This window comes from Ammospiza nelsoni, chromosome 10 (assembly GCF_027579445.1).
Source record: "Ammospiza nelsoni isolate bAmmNel1 chromosome 10, bAmmNel1.pri, whole genome shotgun sequence".
NCBI lineage: Eukaryota > Metazoa > Chordata > Aves > Passeriformes > Passerellidae > Ammospiza > Ammospiza nelsoni.
In genome coordinates this window covers 6677526-6696108 of record NC_080642.1, presented here as the reverse complement: position 1 = coordinate 6696108, position 18583 = coordinate 6677526, and the positions used below count along the sequence as shown (strand labels likewise).

The following is an 18583-nucleotide window of genomic DNA, read 5'->3' as shown; positions in this document are numbered from 1 at the left end:
GAGGTGCTGGGCTGGTGCTGAGTCCTGATTCAACCCACTGCAGCCTTGGGGCTCCTGGGGTGATGCCTGAGGTTGGGCAATGCTGGGACACCATGCTGGGGACACAGGGAGCATACCTTGTGGCACCTATCTACCCACTTTTTTTGGGTGGTGAGGACCCAGTGACTGAGGCTGGTGCAGGGCATCCCTGTGAGGCAAAACCCCCCTGCCTACCCAGGGGCTGCTGGAGAATAAGATGATTTCTAGTGGGGCAGTGAAGGCCTCCTAGGGAAAGACAGGATTTCCTCCAGTGGGACTGAGGAGATTATGACAGAGAGCTAATCTGTATGGCTGTTTCATAAGTTTCCCCAGTGCCTGGACTCCATGCTCAGCAACAGACACTCTGTGCGCTGAGAATAAGCGATTGCCCAGAAACACCATGGAAGGGTGTGTGGAGGGCTGGAGCAAGCTCTGCCTCTCAGTCTCTTTGTATTTCAGTGTTATCTAACAAGATCTCTCCCCATTCCCACACCAGGTTAGTAGGAGGGACCAAATATGTTGCTAAGCCCCACTGCTTGGTGGAACTCACCCTTCACCTGGTAGTTTATATTCCTTGTGAATTCCCACCTCTTTCCTTGACCTTATATATTCACCTAAACAGGCAAATGTTTGTGGTGACAAACCCAATTCCAAAGCTACTCTTCAGACCTCTGTCCATCTCCTACTCATTTGCTGCAGTCAGAATTCACGAGCTAAGGCAGAATGCAGGTTCTGCTCCAGCCCAGGGATCACACCATGAGGGGCTTTGCTACTGTCCCTGTGCTCAGACCAACTGCACTGTGCAGCAAAAATCACAAGCAAGCAACATCCAAGGCTTTCCAGATTGTTATTACAAAGTGCAAGTGAAGATCTAAGTTCCCATCTGGACACTTGCTCTATCCATCTTCACGTTTTTATCCACATTATTTAAATGCTCGCTGCCTTAGTTGTTCTGTTTGTAAATCCCTAACCTGCCTGTTTGCTATTCTTGGATTAAAATCACTGTGTGTATTACAGCTCCTGTTCCAGCAGCTCCTGCTGCTTGTGCACATTTGGACAAAAGAATTCTGAAGGCATTCTGAGGAATATGGATATTCCAAATCAACCCAGGGCCAGAGTGCTGGGGAAGCTGGGGAGAGTGTGGAAGTTTGTGTTCTGTCAGTGGGAAGTTTGTGTGCAGTTACAGCTTCCTCAGTATTTTTCTATTTTAAATTCAAACATATACATGACTTCAAGTCCATCCTAAAAAAAGGGAGATCATAACCCCCAATTAGTGCATTAAAGCTGGCAGCCTGTTTTAATTTGTTACTCCTACACCTTTAGCTTGCCTGACACAGCTGGGGAGCACTGCCAGTGAATGCTGTATGAACTCCTGCGTGTGAAGTTGGAGGGGATGGACAGTGAGTTCCCCCCTGGCTGGGAGCCACAGCCTGGAATTTCCTGACAGTTTTTCTTTGTGGTTCTGAGAGCAGCTTGCTGTCAAGGAGTGTTTCTTGTGTCCCTTCCCTACCCCATATGCTGTTTTCAGTCTCTATTGCAGCATTCTGGAATATTTTGCTTTCCAAATGACGTCCACAGGGTACACTAATAAGTTGAAACATTACAATATGCATCAGTTAGACATCATTGTAAGCCTCTAGCTCCAGCCCACAAATGCTACCAACAGCGAATTCATTCCTCAGATGAGCAAGTGTAATTTATAACTCAGAGCAGCACTTGAAACTGTTTGACTAATAAAATGCCCTTCACTCGACTCCTGGGTTAAAGCCTGGCTGGTGCCAGCCCCTTGCCAGCTGCAATCACTCTAGGAAATCCTTTCCAGTGTGCACCTAGCAGTCAAACCTGCGTGTGCTCTGATACATGCCTTACTCTCCACTCCCCAGCACTGCCCTAAGTTCTTCCACCAGCCCCATCCCAAATTGCTTGGCCCATCCAGCAGCTTCCCCCCATAAGGATCAGGTTTACCTGAGCAGCAGTGGAGCAGCAGTGCCTAAAATGGAGATTTCAATGGGATGCGACAGGGAGATTTTCCCTCTCATCTACGAACTTCTGTAGCTGCCACCTTTGGGAAAACAGCCTAGCTACCAGCAGAAGGCTTCCAAATACCTCGTCTCTCAATGTGTCCAAGTATTTCTTGCTGCTTTCACAGTTCCCAGGAAGTTTTAATTACTTTTGGTTTTTAAATAGAGGCAAAGCACCAGAATTCAGCAACTACACAGAAACAAGCTGTCAGTAGGAAGTGGGTGTGAAGACCCTCTGAATAAAGTCAACCCAAAAAAAGCTGAGCTTTCTCTCTCCAAACTTTATTTCACGAAGCTCCTTGTTCTCCCCACGTTTATAAAAACTCTTCTTGAAATCCACTCTGCCTGCACATCCTGGGCTGCCGTGACTCCTCTGGGGCATGATGGCCATTTCCACCAGGGCAGGACGCTCCGTGTGGAGTCGGTGCGTTCTCTGTCATTTGGCAAAGCTCATCTCTCTCATTTTTCCTTGAAAGGAAGCTGCAGGAGTCAGGCAGAGAAAGGAGATCAGGGCTGGGGCAGTGCCAGTGCTGTGCTGAGCCCTGGCTGGCCGTGCCCCCTCTGCCTCCGGAGCGTCAGGGCTGTGCAGGAGCTGTGCGGCTCCTTCTCCAGTGCTCGCTCATCCCTGCGTGCCCTTGCCTGTGCTGGTGGGAAATCAGGGGCTTCCCAGCCCTTCCCTCAGTCACCTCCATCGGACCACTTTGTCCTTGGGTGCTGTTTGCTTTCCTGAGCCCAGAGTGTGCTGGAGAGGCGCTCCCGCTCGTCCCCGGCTGCTCACTGATTTCCCATGCTGAGCTCTTGCTGTTTGCTGCTGTGGCAGAAGGAAAAGCAGCTCTTGCTGGCCAGGTCCACAGTTAGTTGTGAGAGGATCTTTTTTCCCCCCGTTTGAAATGTAAGGTCTCGCAAATTAAGAAGCTACAGCCTGTCTAGGTCTTATACCAGTCAGTCTGTGATTCATCAGAGAATCTCCTTGGTAACTAGCAGTTCCTCTCTGATGATTTGCTACTAAAAAGCTCTCCCAATTTAAAGATAAAACAGAGTGAAAGCAGGAAGAGGAGCTACACTATACAGATACCTTATACAGAAACATATGCCTTGTGTGCACGCAGCTATACTGGATATTTTCTGATATGTGTGGGAAGCAGCCTCTCTGTGAGACAGCATGGTATTACCCTACGGATGGCAAATGTGCCCCAATTGCCTCATCTCTGCTAGAAATCCTTTTTGCTGCTCCAGGGTCAGTCACCCCATCTGCAGGGTAAATAATCCCCCAGGAGAAATGAGGCTGGCATTTAACGAGGGGCTCAGCAGCTCATGCTTTAATAAGCCAGATTTCTGCTTGTGTGGGACTGATTGCCAAGCACAAGGATTCAGAGATGGGGTGACTTTGTGCAGGAGGTGTGCCTGGTGTGTTTGATGCTGCCTGCTTGCCCTCTGGCTCTGGCAAGGAGCCCCTGCTGCCTGACCCCCTCCTCACACACAGCAAAGTGCTGCCTGTGCTCTGGTGCTTGCTCAAGCTGCAGGGAAGGTGCTCACTGAAGATTTATTTTTCTAGGAATCAGTATTGCTGGAAAAGTTGATCCAAGGTAAAGCTAAGAAGAGTGTGTTTGAAACAGTGAGTAACTGTGCTCAGAGAGTCAGTGTAAGTGAAGGATGCCAGAGGCAAAAAAAGCTCTGTGGTGAGATTTGCCTGGGGTTCCTCAGGGATGAGGGAATGGTTTTGGGCTGGAGATCACTGTTCGTGTTGTGCATGTCTGGTGCACCTGCAGCCAGAAAGCTCCAGCTCCCTGTGCATGCTGAGTCTGTGCCAGCAGGACTGTCCTGCTCTGGTGGGGCTTTCTGTGATACTGAGCCCACCCATGTAGTGAAGGGGACATCAAATTACAAATGAGTGGAACCAAGCTGCTTCCAGTTCTTTTTCCCAGATAAATCAGGAATTAATATCACTCCTAGACTTCTCTTGCAACGCCCTTGCAGCAGCCCTTGGCAGAAGTGAGCAGAGGATGAAGAGCAAGGCAGGTTCACACTGGCAACCCAGATCCTCCTCTGTATTTCCTCACTTGCCTTATGTTCCATGGCACTAATTCCTCTGAATCATCACAACAAACAGCAACAAAGCACCAAATCCGTGAGATGTTTTTCCATTCCTGCAGGAGGGTTTGGAGCTCATTGTGAAAGCTTGCCCAGCCCTGGGAAGCACCAGCAGCTGGAGTGTGGCTCTTCCAGGCAGCTCTGACAGTAAGGAGACCATGCTCCATCGATATCACCAATTTGGGACCAAATCTGTGCTCCCATTAGGTGGTGTGGCACCTCTAATATCTGAGCAGGAGAGTTCCAGCATCATGTGCTCTGCCTGGGGAGGCTGATCCAGCCCTGCTTAGATTCAGACCTGTGGTTTCAGATCTTTAATTTTAGCAGGAAAACGCTTGAGTGTAAATGTGCTGCCCATCCCAGCAAAGCCAAAAGTGCTCAGACCTACATTTATCAAGGAATATGAGTGACAATAAGCTGGTTCTGATAAATGAGAGCTGATATATTCAAGCTGATTTTTGATGCAATTGAACATGTCAGGAACATGACCTCATTCTGGTTAAGGGATGAGTTTTTAGATAATCAAAGCTCTGATAAGCAAGGCCTGACTTCCACCTCAGTCACGAAGAAAAGGGGAGATTGATGCTCCTCCTCCCCCTTCCTGCTCCCACTGTGGGTGCTGAGCCTTGGCATGAGCAGGTGCTGCTGTTTCAGGCTTGAAGGGAAATTACCAGGGAAAGCCTCTCCTTCACCTCTCTCCTGCCTTTAAATTCCCTTCCTGAAGCTTGGAAGCCTTTGCTGCTACCAGCCTGTGCCTGTTGGAGGGAAGGAAGCAGATGGAACCCCTGATGGGAGGGATGTCTGCAGGCATGTCCTGGCTGGCTTCATCTCCAGGATCCCCTCATGGAGAGAAGGATGGAGAGAGGTCAGCTCCAGCAGCACTGCCACTCAGTGCCATTCTGTCACCAGAAGCCACCAGACTGGGAAAAGCAGGACCATTTTTGTTTTACCCAGGGGTAGCAGGAGCTCATATCCCCTGGGGGAGCCTCAGAGCAGAGCCTGGTGCAATGCCTAACCCCCCACAACTCTTCTGGAGCAGGAGATGCTCCCTCAAAGCCTGTGCTGACAATGAGCAGACCTGAAGCAGATCTAACTCTTTACCTTTGCTGAACCTCTGGAGTGGCCAGATCTCAATTTTTATGTGATATGTTTAATCACAGTGTTGTGACTTGGACCATGTCATGGGGAGAAGTGCAAAAGCATCAAAACCTGCTGGTTCCTCACCCCCACCTGGCTTCCCTCACAGAGCATCTCCTCAGCTGGGCTATTGCCCACCCTGCCTGGGTTTGGTTACAAATGGATATTTATAGGTATAAAAACAGAGTTCATGTGCAGTGTTCTGCTCTTCCTATCTCCTTTGCAATGTGTCTCTATTTTGGGAAGTGGAACAAAGGTGTCTGCAGCTATTCATAGCAGGGCAAGGTGCACAAAGCCTCCAGCCTGGGTGGGCACTGACCCTGATGTGGGGTCCCTGCCATCAGAGATGATAGTGCTTTTTTTCTGCTTTTCTGTGTCTCTTCGCTTTTTTATTTCAATTGTTGGCCTAATGCTGAATAAGATATGAACTTAAAGGACTGTTAATGGCAGTTTGAAAAAATAGAAAACATGGAAAGCCTTGGCAAGTTTTTTATGAATTGAATCTCTTGAGATGAAAGCTTCATTAGTGTGAAACAATGAACCTGCTACACTTTTAGTAGTACAAATGGGTTTCATTTGTATTAGGAAGATACAAGCTTATTATTTTTAGTTTGTTCCTGTAGTACCAGGAATGTTTAATGTGATAATCAATGTAATTGAGGAACTGAAAGTACAGAAAATTGCAGCCCTCTCAGAAGTGGTAATGACTGCAGCATGGCCAAAAGGTCTGGGACATGGGCACAGGAGTGCTTAAAACAGACTCCTGTCCCAGGTGTGGATGATCCATGATCCCTGGTTGTGCTGGGGTCTGTGGGAGGACAGTGCAGCCCTTGGAACCTGGTGGGATATTCCCGGTCCTGAGCACCCAGCAGGAAGCTCAAAGCTCTGGGATGCACTTGGGATGGCTCTTCTGGAAGGGCAAAGGGAAAAGGAGTTTTTGCTTTTGTCCCCAAACCCGAGGATTTGGGAAGGAAGTTTCCCTTCCTGGGATCTGGGGGATAAGAACATTTGGGAGCAAGCCTGACTGCAGAATTTGGCACCTAAGTTGGGGCAGGTCTTTACTGAGGATTAGGATAGATCACCATTTGGCCACTTTGGCTTGCTTTTCTTTCCTTTTTTTGCCTCCCCAGAAATAGCAAAAGGCACACATTTGACACCAAAAATCTACTGTCAAATTCCCACTCTTCCTAAGTACAAGGTTGCTAAAGATTTTCAGTTGAATGCTTCAGAGACCTTAACACAGAGAAAACACAGCGAAAACACAGCATCTCCTCTCCAGACCACTGCTCACAAACTGTGATGCTATTTTGTGAAACTTTCACTCCACAAACCCAGCAGCAGGCACACACCACACAAATTCAGCCTGAATTCTATGAAAAACATAGCATAAGCAGCAAACTCATGGGAGGACCCACCAGCAGCAGGTTGGTCACCTGTATCCCAGCACCATGGAGATCCTGTTCCAGCTTTGGGCAGCTGCTGATCCCATGCACCAAATCCAGCCTTTCCTGCACCTTCAGGCAATTTCCCTCCTCAGTGCATTCTCTCTCGGATGCAGCTGGGGTTTTTTGTGATTTACTGTGTATTTAGTCCACAGAAGAGGTGGAGGGGAGGAAGGCAGACCCTTGTGTCTGCCCTGGCTGCTGGGCATCAGCCTGGGTAGTGATGGAAGAGGAGGAAACCATAGAACCCAGGGCAGACTAAATATAATTTAAATGCAGCCTGTGAAGCTGCTAAATTCAGAGCAGGTCTGAAAGAAACAACAGCTTGCACAGGTGCAGCCAGGTTTGTTTATACCTTCTCCATTTTAATTTGTTTCACTTTGAGGAGGGAAATTTTCTGTGTGAGAAAAGTTGCCTTGTTCTGGTGGTCTCTAATAAATCACAGCTGTGATTTTACCAAACCTAAAAGTGTTTGGTGCTCTCTGGAAATGCTGCTGGAGCTCTTTGGCCATGCCAGGACAGGCTCCCTTGCCCCACAGTGCCATCCTTGAACAGATAACCACAGAGAAACAAGGTTTGCCCATTGAATGAACTTACTTTAGTGCTTGCCATGAGTTAGATTTAAGTCTACTGCAATCAGAGTGTGTTTTGGGGAAATGACTGAAGGCAGAGCTGAAAGTGGTGATGCATGGGCTGTGGCGCTCATGCTCATAATGCAATTGCTTACATTACAAAGCAATTATCAGAGTTTTAAATTTCAATAGCATTTAGAAAGGCATATATGCTCGGGGGTTTTCCATTTGCAGTGATGTTTCTTTTATTGTACCTACTTGCCTAGTAACTTCACTGTTTTAAACACATCAAAGTGCTTTAGAAATCTATTTGTGATCTTTGTTGAAAAACAAAGGCAATCCTGCCAGGTCCACACAGAACACTTGCTCTGTCACAAGTGGCTCCTAAGCCCAGTTTAGGTTTTTGTGAGGTTTAATGAAGTAAAACCCCCTGTACAGTGTTTTCTGCTTCCTTTGGTAAATTTTGGCAGCACATCCTTCAGCTGGGGCAGCATGCTTCAGTGCTCTCTCTATCACTGCAGTGCCATCAGCTTTTCCCTATCTGTCCAACTCCTCCAGGAGCAGCAGTCACTCTTGCAGTAAATTTTCACCTGGAATAGCACATTATTCTTGTGGCCTGCTGCTGGTGCTCTGCAGACAGGCTGAGGGGGTGGGAAGGGCAAACCTTCCCCTGCAGCTGCTGAAGATGAAGTTTCTGGCTGGTAATTTGAGGTGGTGCCATTTTGGCTATCAGGGCTCTGGACAGTCCAGGAGGGCCAGAACTGAGCTGGGACCCACTGGAGCAGGTAATTCAGACAACCCTTATCACTTAGCAAGGGACTCTCTGCAGGGAGGAGGATGTTTGAACCTGACAATTCTACACCTCCCAGCAGTGCTGCTGTTCTCTCAAGCAGCACCAACACACTAATTGTTTATCACCATTTATCAGGTGCAAAATGCAGGTGAAATTGCAATTTCTATAGTAACTACAATCATCACCTTCCCATGGAATGTCAGGATGCTTGAGAGTACCCCATGTACCTGTGTCCTTGTGTGAGGCACATCCCCTTCTGGCAGCCAGCCTTTTGTTTTTGGGCTTCCACTGCTTGGCATATAAGCATTTGTAAAGCCTTGATTACTCATCAGTACCCCTGCACTAAACACATGCTTCTCTAATGTCTTTAAGGTTATGTGGGATTCTATTTGCAATCCCTTTCATAAAAAAATATTACACAAACCACTTGCTGCTAAATCTGGCTGTCAGCAAGCAAATGCCAGAAACCAAAATGACTATTATTATTACTGCTATTTGCACCATTCCAAAACCCATTAATTTGCTTGTTGCAGTGTTAGGTAATGAACACTTCTGCAGCAAGGTCACACCTCCATTTTACATCAAATAACTATCTTTACTCATGTTTGATATATGAAGCCTATTTCTTGCTTAGGGCATAATGTTTTATTAACATTATTTTCCTTTGTTCTTTCTTACAGATTGTCTATTATGACTCTAAAGATTGCCTGCATGACATCTCTTTTTAAATTCAATGCATAATTACATAAAACAAAAATTCATTTGATGCTACATTAATAAATCTCTCATAATTTTCTTTGAACAGGGGGACACACTGCTATTATTTACCAGAAAACATGGATTTAGTTAAGCTTCATGGAATTTTGCTGTCACTGACACATGTATTGGCACAGCAATGAAGGAAATAATTTGAAGGCAAGCTAGCCAAAAAGACTGATGGAAACAGTAAAAATAGTAGAGATGTGAAAGCAAGAGGTACTGAAATAAGTGTCTGACATGGGAACTTGCAGAGAGGTTCACTGCAGCTGTGCCTGGCTGAGTGTCAGCCTGGGTTAATGTGCAGGGTGACAGATGTCCTGGGAACAGGCAAATGCTGAGGAGCAGAGCTGGAGTCCCTGGGCCAGGTCTGCTGGTGGAGCTGAGCTGCTCTCAGGTATCCTTGGAGCATCAGTGACTTTCTGAGCTGTGGCTTTGGTGCTCTTCTCTGAGGATGATGGTGCAATCCTTCACCTTCACAAGGAAAGTGCCAACTCTCCTCCTGGCAGCACAGTTTTGATCTACTGACCCTATCCTGCTTGATCTGCTTCACCCACTTCAGCTGGTCTTGGCTCACCTCTGACCCTTTGAGCCCAGTTTTCCCCTTGTTTGCTGTAACCACCCATTGCTGTGCTGCTTCTCAGCCACCAATCCAGATGTTTCTGGTTACCCCAGCCCCTCCTCCAGCAGGGCTGCTCCTAAATACCACACAGGTGCCCTTCAGGTGTAATTTCACTGCCCCCTTACTGTGGCTGAAAGAGTCTCAAGGGTCTTCACAACCATTATAGAATCCATTGCATAAGGACAGAGAAGAAAAGAGGACCTTGCACCCTGAACTTTGAATTTGCAGGAGGTAAGAGCTGCTGTTACTGTTTTGTGGATGGAAAACCTGCTGGTTGGCAGATATTAAGTGTTTGGCTCAAGGTCACAGTGAGTATCTTTGAAGTCACTTGATAAACACTTTGTTCTCAGCAAAGGATGTGCCTTGGGCTGTGATCTTATCCTGTAACAAAAGCTGAGATAGTTCCTCCTCGTTTATTCTAGTCTGGTGGTCAAAGTTGCTCACAGTTAATAATAAGAGGAAGGCCATTAATTGTGCCTTCTGATATATGTTTTTAATTTCTTTATTCATAATGAGCTCATTGCTGCAGCAGCAGGAGTGAAATATGTGATACTACTGGAATTTCTTTGCAATTCAGCATTAATTAATGTCCACTTCTCGCACAGCGTTAATAATAATGTGCCTCGTGTTTCAGAGGCTGCTGTGGAAAATTCTTCTCTAGCTGGCAAGAGCTGAGATTTGCATTTTAGCCTTTTGTTTAAAATGCCTCTGAAGGACTTTGAAGTATTAGAGTGAAGTTGGATGTAGCACCCCTGTCCAACCCAGCACAGTGTAATCAGAATTCTGGTCTGTCTGCTCCCCTTGTCTCTGAACATTTACCAGCTGGAGCAGGGAAGGACACCTCATTTCCACAGAGGCCATGATGAACTTTTTGTTAGGGGAGCACATCTGTCAGCCCTTATTCCTGCTGTTCCAGCAGAGTTTGGGTTAACTCACTGTGGCATTTGCTACCTCTGACATCATTTGAGTCCCCTTGCATGGGATGGGCTCCTGGGTCTGTGTGGTGATTTTCCTCACCTGTCTGTTGCAATAACAGCATACTGCAGGTTTTGCCCCTCTGGAGGATCAGACATGTCACTTAGCAAGACTGGCCATCCGGGGATAAAAATATGTCACTAAAATTAAGTTGCTGTTTGCCTATAGTGTGAGATTTGTGTTAATACCATCACAAGGTTAAACCCATTTCTTCACAGGTTAAAGAGGATGGATTTTCTGGCCTGAAATGTTGATTTTTCAGCATACCTGGCTGCTGTTTCATGCATGTTCATCTCCTCAGCCCTGTCCAGGGGAAAGGAGGGGCTGGGTGTTGACCTGTGGCTTTTGGTAGAGACTGGGGAGCAGTCAGACTGATGGTTCAATGGCTTACAAACAGAGTGTTATCCCTCTATATTTAATGATATCCCTAGTTTAGCAGCAGGACTGGACAGATTTTATGCCCTCAGCACCACAGCGAATGTCTTTGCTGTGAGGATGAAAAGAAGTCAAAGGCTGTTGCATTTCCTGTTCCTGACCCTTTAAAGTATGATGCAACCTTTAGCATTTACAGAGAGCTGAGAAATTCACAAATGCACACAGACTTAAACAAGAGATGCTGCTTCCTTTTCTGAGAGCCCTGTCAGGCTGTTGTGGGAATGGGATGACGTTGCTTGGCAAACTTGGGAATTTGTGTGTGACCTTGCTGCTAAAAGCTTCATTTTGTGGCACCAGGGCATAACACTGAAATTGTGCATGGACTCTGAATTTTTGTTGGTTTTAGGTTGCTGAATGAGCAGATGTGGAAACTGCTGCTTCACTCTGTATGCTTGGAGGGGCATTTCCAAAAGCTCCTGCCATGGCCCAGGTTGGAAACACCCTTGTCTGAGGGCAGCCTGGGGATGGAGCAGCCTGTGGTATGGAGGGTGTCATTAGAAATGTGTCACCTTGTCCCCATGGTCATCTCTGACACCTTGTTTTGTGCACCCTGTGTTTCTGAGCTGGAGAAACAGCTTTGCTGACTGGGACAGCTGGGAAGTCCTGCACCCCAGCAAGGGTCAGGTTTTTGCTGCTTCTTTTCCAACCCTGCTTTGCTGCAAGTTGGAGCTCACCCAGTGCTTGTCCAAAGCAGGAATCACAAAGCCAAGTCCTGGATAGGCTGTGGAATGGGAATGGGGAGGCACTCTGAGGTCTCCATGCACAGGGGATGTACCAGGGGCTGTTTGGCTGCTTTGTCTCACCGGGGCAGTGGGGGAAAACTGCTCCTTTTGTGCCTCTGCACTGTCACATTGGAAAGGAAATGGCAGGTGACAATTATTGCAGTTCCCCACCCTTGCTCACCAAGCCTTGGCAGGGACATGGCACTCGTTGCCTGACATCTCCTGACCCCACAGCTTTGGTGGGAGAGCTCAGAGGGAGGGATGCTGGATCCTGCTCCATCCTGCTTCACTGAGCTGCCATCAGGAAAGTTCCTGTCTTTTGGTTTTGTGTCTAATTTGGAATATGTGCAGATCTTGGTCAAGAAAAGTGAAGAGCACAAGATACTGCATCCTGAAGTAATGGGCTCAGTGTCCCCATGTTGCATCTGACTTTAGGATTAAGTGGGAGGCTAAATACAAATTCGGGTGGTAGCACAGGCTCGTCAGTAATTTACCATTTCACTCACAAATGTGCTTCGCAGAGAAATAACTACTTTAAACCTTTCTCTTTGCTACACCCACTGACAAATATAGCTCTGAATCATGATAATGCTGTCTTTCCAAAGCTCCCATTCACATCTGTCTGTGCTGAATTCACAGGCAGAAGTTTTCACAAAGGGATGAATTGCTAAAATTCCTAATGAATGTGGTTATCAGAGAGGCTGCTCTAATAAAAATAATATACATCAGCAGAGCTGGCAGGTTTTTACTGGGGCAGTTCTTCATTGAGTCCAGAGTAGATGCGTGTGATGAATCTTAGTGCTGTCACTCTTGGTCCTAATGGTGTGAGCAGCCATCAGCTCACAAACCAGCAGGGCCATTCAGTGGCTGGTGGTTTTTTGGCATCATGCTCAAGTGTTCTCCAGCCTTTCCGGTCTTTTCCCAGTCTCTGACTAATTCACCAACTCTTTTATAATGCATATGTTCCTCCTGCAATGTGTCTTTTAGCCTCTGATGTTCAGTGTTTTATGATGTGTGCTGCCTGCTTTGATTGCAGGGTGTGAACCCCACTGCAGACACCTGGCTCCATCTCCAGAGATCCAGGTAACACTTGGTTCTCAGAACACCTGTGGGGCTTGTTTCATAGCTTTCCCTTCCAAAACTTTGAGCTGGATTCCTCCTCTCTGGCTTTCACAGACAGTTATAGCTCTAGGCTGAACTGGTGACCAAGAGATAAACCAAATTCTGTGGGGCTTTTGTGCAGAGTACAACTGGTTCATTCATTATAGAGGATGCTGCTGCTTGTGGAGCCACCCCCAACCAGTTGGGTATTTCTTGAGCATCACAGGTTGTCTTGTGGAGACAGCCACAGTCTGAGGCTGTCAGTCCACAGCTTCAGTGTTTGCTGGCTATCAGGATGACAATGACCTTGTTTCCCTGGCTGGGTTGAAGCTGTGGCTGTGTCATGCAGGATGCACACCCTGCAAACAGGGACAAGCAGGAATTTGGGAACAGCCTGTGCCTGGGATGGGTGCTTGTGCTCCTTCCTTGCCATGTGCTGTGTAGGACCACTGGATCTTAGTCCCACCCACTTCACTCTGGAAATTGTGGTGGAAGCATTTTAAAATTTCTTCTTTTAAAGTATCTATTGCTGATCTTCTGTGTCAACAAACTCAAGTGTTTGCAGCATAGACATTCTCCTACTGAGTTGTTTTGCATCAGTGGAGATCTCAGCAAAAACCAAAAAAAAAAAAGAATAAATGCTAGAGAGTTTAGTGAGACCTGCACCAGCTTTGTCTAATACTAACCTCGCAAGAAGTCCTTGGATGATGTGAACTGGCTGCTATTGCTGGCAGAGAAAATAAAGTTGCAGCAGTTTATACAGCTGAGTACCTGGTCATTATATCTCACGTTGTGGAAGCACAGGTTAAAATGGTTTTTCATCTTTGATCCCTCAGCAATGTGGGAGTCTGTAGTAATCTCTAAGATTAGGGTAATAGCTCAAATTTTATATACAGCCTGCTAAACTGTTTACAAAATGCTTTAGTTCAAAGAGGGGAGTGCTGCATGTGCAGTGTGGAGTGGATCTCCCTCCCTCCCTGCCTCTGCTGGGCTTTTAAATGTGTGTGGAGTGCCATGAAAGTCTGACTTGGCACCCACAGTGCTGTGGGTGCTCTGAGCTGCAGGCTGGCACTGCTGGCCCCAGCACCTGGGATTTCCAGATTAAAAGTGTAGCTGAGGAGGGGGTACCACATATTTATGGAATTGCCCATTCTTTGGGAGCAGACATGGAGCCAGGCTGCATTTGAGAGGCAATGTAAAACCCAAATCAGAGGAATACACTGGCATGCAGGACTGGAAGCAGTGGCTTGGCTGTGCCTCATGTTTCCAGGTGACTTTAATTACACTCCCATGCAGGGGAGGGTGTAAAACATGATGGCACAAATAAACAAAACCGTCCAGCTAGCAGGAGGCACAGTTGCAGGCTCTTCGTTTCTAATCCAACATGCTCCAGCCCATGTTTCTAGGTTCCCTGTGTATTAATACAAGTATTTAAAAACCCAATTAATGAGAAGGATTTCAAATGCCAGAGCAGACATTTACTGAGACCAGGAGGCAGCTAAGGTTTGGCTGTCTTGGGCCAAGCCTGGGATTGCTCACCAAGCTTCAGTGGAGTGATAGTGGGTTTGCCCTGGGAGAAAAACAGTTTGTTTGACCATCAAGGGAAAACATAATTCAGACTGCAAAGCAGAACAGAATGGATTTTTGTAGCTTGCTTGCTGAAATATTTTTCTTTGAAAGTCTGCTGTGGTGTTGTGAAGGAGATAGCAAAAGAATGGATTTGGTAAAGGTGGGGGTGCCTCAGTGATGAATGGAAAATTTTCTTCCCTCTCAGCTTGCAGTAGTAATTCTATGTATCTGTTCATAGGTTTCTCAGAAAACTCTTTTCATCCTTCCAGCAATATTTGATACCCTGTGTATCCTGCAGACTGCAGAAAATGTTTACTCTGTCTTGTTTGCCCTTCTCCCAACAATGCACACACACAAAGGACAGTTTTGAAGTGTTTGTTCCTTTTGATTGACAATAAAAATCTTTTGCTATGAATTCTGGCAAAAAGTTCATGGTCCTCAGAATGCCTTACAGTTAATTGTTGTTTCATTTGCATGACTAAACAGTGGTTCTGCACCACTTCATTACAAAAAATTTGCAGAGCTTCTTTGTTGGAGAAGAATCCAGCAGTAAATCCTGCTTCCGTGTATGGTTAAATTGCTTTAAGCTAAAAATCACAATAGGAACAATTATTTTTCATAGAATAATAGTATGCTTTGGGTTGGAAGGAACCTTAAAGATCATCTTGTTCCAACCCCCTTCCACTAGCCCAGGTTTCTCCAAGCCCTGTCCAACCTGGCCTTGGACACTTCCAGGGATGGGGCAGCCACAGCTTCTCTGGGAAACCTGTGCCAGGGCCTCACTTTCCTCAGGGTCAAGAATTTCTCCCAAGTATCCATTCTAAAACTGTTCTGTTTCATTTTAACACCATTGCTCCCTGTTACATGTCTCCATTCCCTTGCCAGGAGTCCCTGTGCACTCCCTTGCAGGCCCCTTTAGGCCCTGGAAGGAGCTCTGAGGTGTCCCCAGAGCCTCATCTTCTCCAGGAGGAGAACAACCTCAGCTCTCTCAGCTGTGTCCATGGCAGAGGTGCTCTGAGCATCCCTCTGGGCTCACTCCAACATGTCCTGGTCATGCTGAGGAGCCCAGAGCTGGTGCAGCACTGCAGGTGGGTGTCAGGAGAGCAGAGTACAGGGGGACAATCATTGCCAGGCCATGTGGAGCTCCTTGTCAATCCACACTTCCCAAGCCCTTCCCCTCAGGATTGCAGATGCTTTTATCCCTTCAAATGCAGGAGCCAGTGAGGCTTCCAGCCCCAGAGAATCTGGATGTGGATGGTGGAAATAATGAAGGATGTATTTGTGTGAGAAACAATCCAAGTTTCTCTCAGCACAGGGATGTGAAACGCTGGTGATTCACTGCTGGAGCTTCCTGCCACATGCAAAGTATTGCCATGAATTATTTAGCAAGCCTAATTGAATGTAATTTTGCTGTTGGAGATAAGTAGCCACTAAGCTTAAAAATCAATTTGCCTACGTCACAGAGCTGGTATCCCTCAGAAATGGCTTCGTGCCAGTGCTGCCTCCTTCACGCTGCAGTTTTAGGCCCTTCTTTGGTGTCAGTTTGGCCTGGGATGTCCAACAGCCCAAGGCTCTCTGGGATTTTACACACAGCAGGACATAAATCCCCCTGAATTTTCAGAGTAGCACACATCTAAGACATTTCCTTGTCCTTTCTGGAGGATTTATGATGTCTTGGGGCAGTGTGGCACATGCACCCAGCTCTCTGAGGGCTGCACAAGGGCTGGGCTTTGCCCAGAGCAGCTGGCAGGACTCACTGTGGATGTGCCATGGAACTTGTGAGCGAGTGAAAGCCAGCCAGGAGCTAACACAGCTGAAAGTATCTCTGCAATGGGACTTGGAAGCACTGCAAAAGGGTTGGGTAGGCCAAGAAACCTAGATTTGGTCTATTGAGGTCAACATCATCTACTGGGGATTAGGTAGGATCAAGTAATTAATGAAAGGGATAATTCATACCAGTTTTCTAATCCCTGCAGATAGTGTAGATGACACACTTCTGCTTCTGACCCTTCTAGATATGTTTTCATTGTAAAGACGTGCAGAGAGGGAAAGAATGGGCAACAGGCTGCAGAAGCTGCCACTAACTCTCTCCAAGTGGAATTTTTTCAGCGGAATTTTTGCTTCAGTGTTGCTCAGACTTTTGAAATAATGTCCTAGGTCAGCGTGATGTTTTTGGTTGCAGAATTTTTTAGTTCAGAACTTCCAAAACTGTTTCTCTCTCTGTTTTAAAGCTCACAAGATACTGTTTCAATAATTTAAATTAAACTCTTGGACTCTGTTTTGAAATGGTTTTCTAATTTTAAAATGTCCCTTAGTTAAAAACAATAAACAACTGTATTTCAAAATATTTAAAGCAGACTTGAAATGAAATGTGGATTTTATTAATTAAATTTAATAAAATGTATAAAATAATAACCTAATAATGCTGTATAAATATATATTTATAATAGATATAATATCTAATTATTGTATATATATAGTTAATAGATTTATAACATTTAATAAAATGTATAAATTAATAATATTTACATTATTAATTACATGGAAAACATCCTTTTTGGATCAACTGCAACTAAATTTTTCCTCCATGCCAAGGGAGCAGAGCCCGGGTGCTCTGCTGCTGCAGTCTCAGTGTGGCTGTCTGAGGTTGTTCCCCACCTTGTTCTCATTTTTACTGCTGAAATATGATCCTGCAAATGACTCCCCTGAAAGGTCTGGGGCTGTTTAGAGAGAGATTTCTGGGTGCACATTGCAGGGCTGGTCCCTGGGCTGTCCTGATGTCCTCCAGGATGGAGGGGGAGCAAGGAGGGCTGTTCTGGGTTTTTCTGGAGCAGGTGCCCAAGCAGCCAGAGTCTGGCAGGAAGTGAAAAGACAAATTGGAGAAGGTGAGAGAAGAAATTGTAATGGCCCCAGTCCTGTATTCATAGATCCATGGCTGATTAGGATTGTCCTGAAGAGCTAATGTGGGATGGAAGCTCCAGGAAATCAATCCACAGGCATTTGTGCATTGATCTGTTTGGAAACATTAACCTGAGGAATTTCTCCATCTACACTTGTTTTTGTTTGGGTGCATGTTCACAGGGATTGATTTTTCTAAGATCTGAGCATTGAATCAGATGTTTTTCTGGATGCACTGCTTCAACCTCAGCTTTTGTAAGGAGGCAGCAACTGGGATTTCACTTAATGTGGCTTTGTTTTTGAGATTCACCAACAGAAAGCAGTAGGTTTGTGACTGCGTTTTCCTCAGCAGTCCTTGAAAGGGCAGAGGGCTGTTTTATCTGTAAGGCTGAACTGTGTTTTTACTCAAATGCTGTGGGAAGTGGGGGCCAAACCCAGCTGTGAGACAGGGTCATGTGGCAGGGCATAAGGGTGGATTCCTGCCCCAAGGAAATATGGTGAGCTCTTGGCAGGTAGAGACATTAAAGTGTCATATTTTCTTAGGAAAACTACTCTGTCTAGGTACATAAATTGTGCATGAAAAGGTATATCTGTGTTCATGTATTTTCTTATGAAACTGCTTTGTTGTCCTCTGGCTGTAGAGGAGTGAGAGTGAAGCCTTAGATAAGGTGAAAGCCAGGTGCCCCAGTGCTCTGCAATTCTGGTGAAAACATTTTTGGGGAGAGAAGGAGGTCCCAAACTGCACCAGAGGACTCCAGCAGAGGCTCCCCATTACACCTGCAGGGTGGTGCTGCTGCCTGACTTCCAGCTCATCTCACATGGCTGCAAGCACAGCCGCCCTTTGCTGTGACTGCCTGCCACTGCCAAACTCCTATAATGAAAGCAGTGGATATCTGTACCCAAACTGCTAAAACAGGCAATGCTATGGCTTTGTTTCCTCTGTCTTCACCCTCTCCATGGGATCTGTGCACTGTTTGCCACTTGGCCCAGCATGGACTGCCCTGAATCACAGGGAGACAGCTCCAGAGCCAGCTGTAAGTGGAGCCACTGCAAAGTCACAGAAAGAAAAGTGGCTTTGTCCCCTGCAGGCTTGGAACCTCTTTACCTTGAACCTGTGCAGAGCTTGACTTGCAGGGGTCAAGTCAGAGTGAGATAAAGCACAATTCATTACAGGGTTATTTTGTATGCAGGGACTGAGCTCAGGCGCTCTGTGTTACCAAAAGCTGATAACAAATAGATATGAGACACCTTTGAAATGTTAACTTATCCTAAAAAGCCTATTTCTTCAACACTTCTAAGAAGCATAAAGCTTCATCCTAGACAATCTGCTCCCTTCTCTCTATTTTAATAAGCAAGAAGCATAGCATCTGTCTGGAAAGAACGCAACAAATACTTTCACATTCACACAGCTCAGGAAAGAAGAGATGTGGC

General features: G+C 46.2%; 1 protein-coding gene across 4 annotated transcripts in view; it reads right to left on the bottom strand.

Moving 5' to 3' along the window:
• The window catches only part of LOC132077799 (calcium-activated potassium channel subunit beta-2), a 138007-nt gene that overhangs the window by 46940 nt on the left and 72484 nt on the right, over positions 1-18583 (bottom strand). The window contains exon 1 of one of the 4 annotated variants that reach the window (XM_059479695.1): positions 2125-2279. The exons of 2 other annotated variants lie outside the window; for them this stretch is intronic. Coding sequence is in view for 1 of the 2 variants with exons in the window: in XM_059479692.1 (XP_059335675.1) it covers positions 1984-2057 (74 nt within the window). In the remaining variant the exon portion in view is untranslated. Of the gene's footprint in view, positions 1-1983; positions 2280-18583 lie in introns of those variants that run through there. One more of the 4 variants, XM_059479692.1, reaches the window with a different exon arrangement.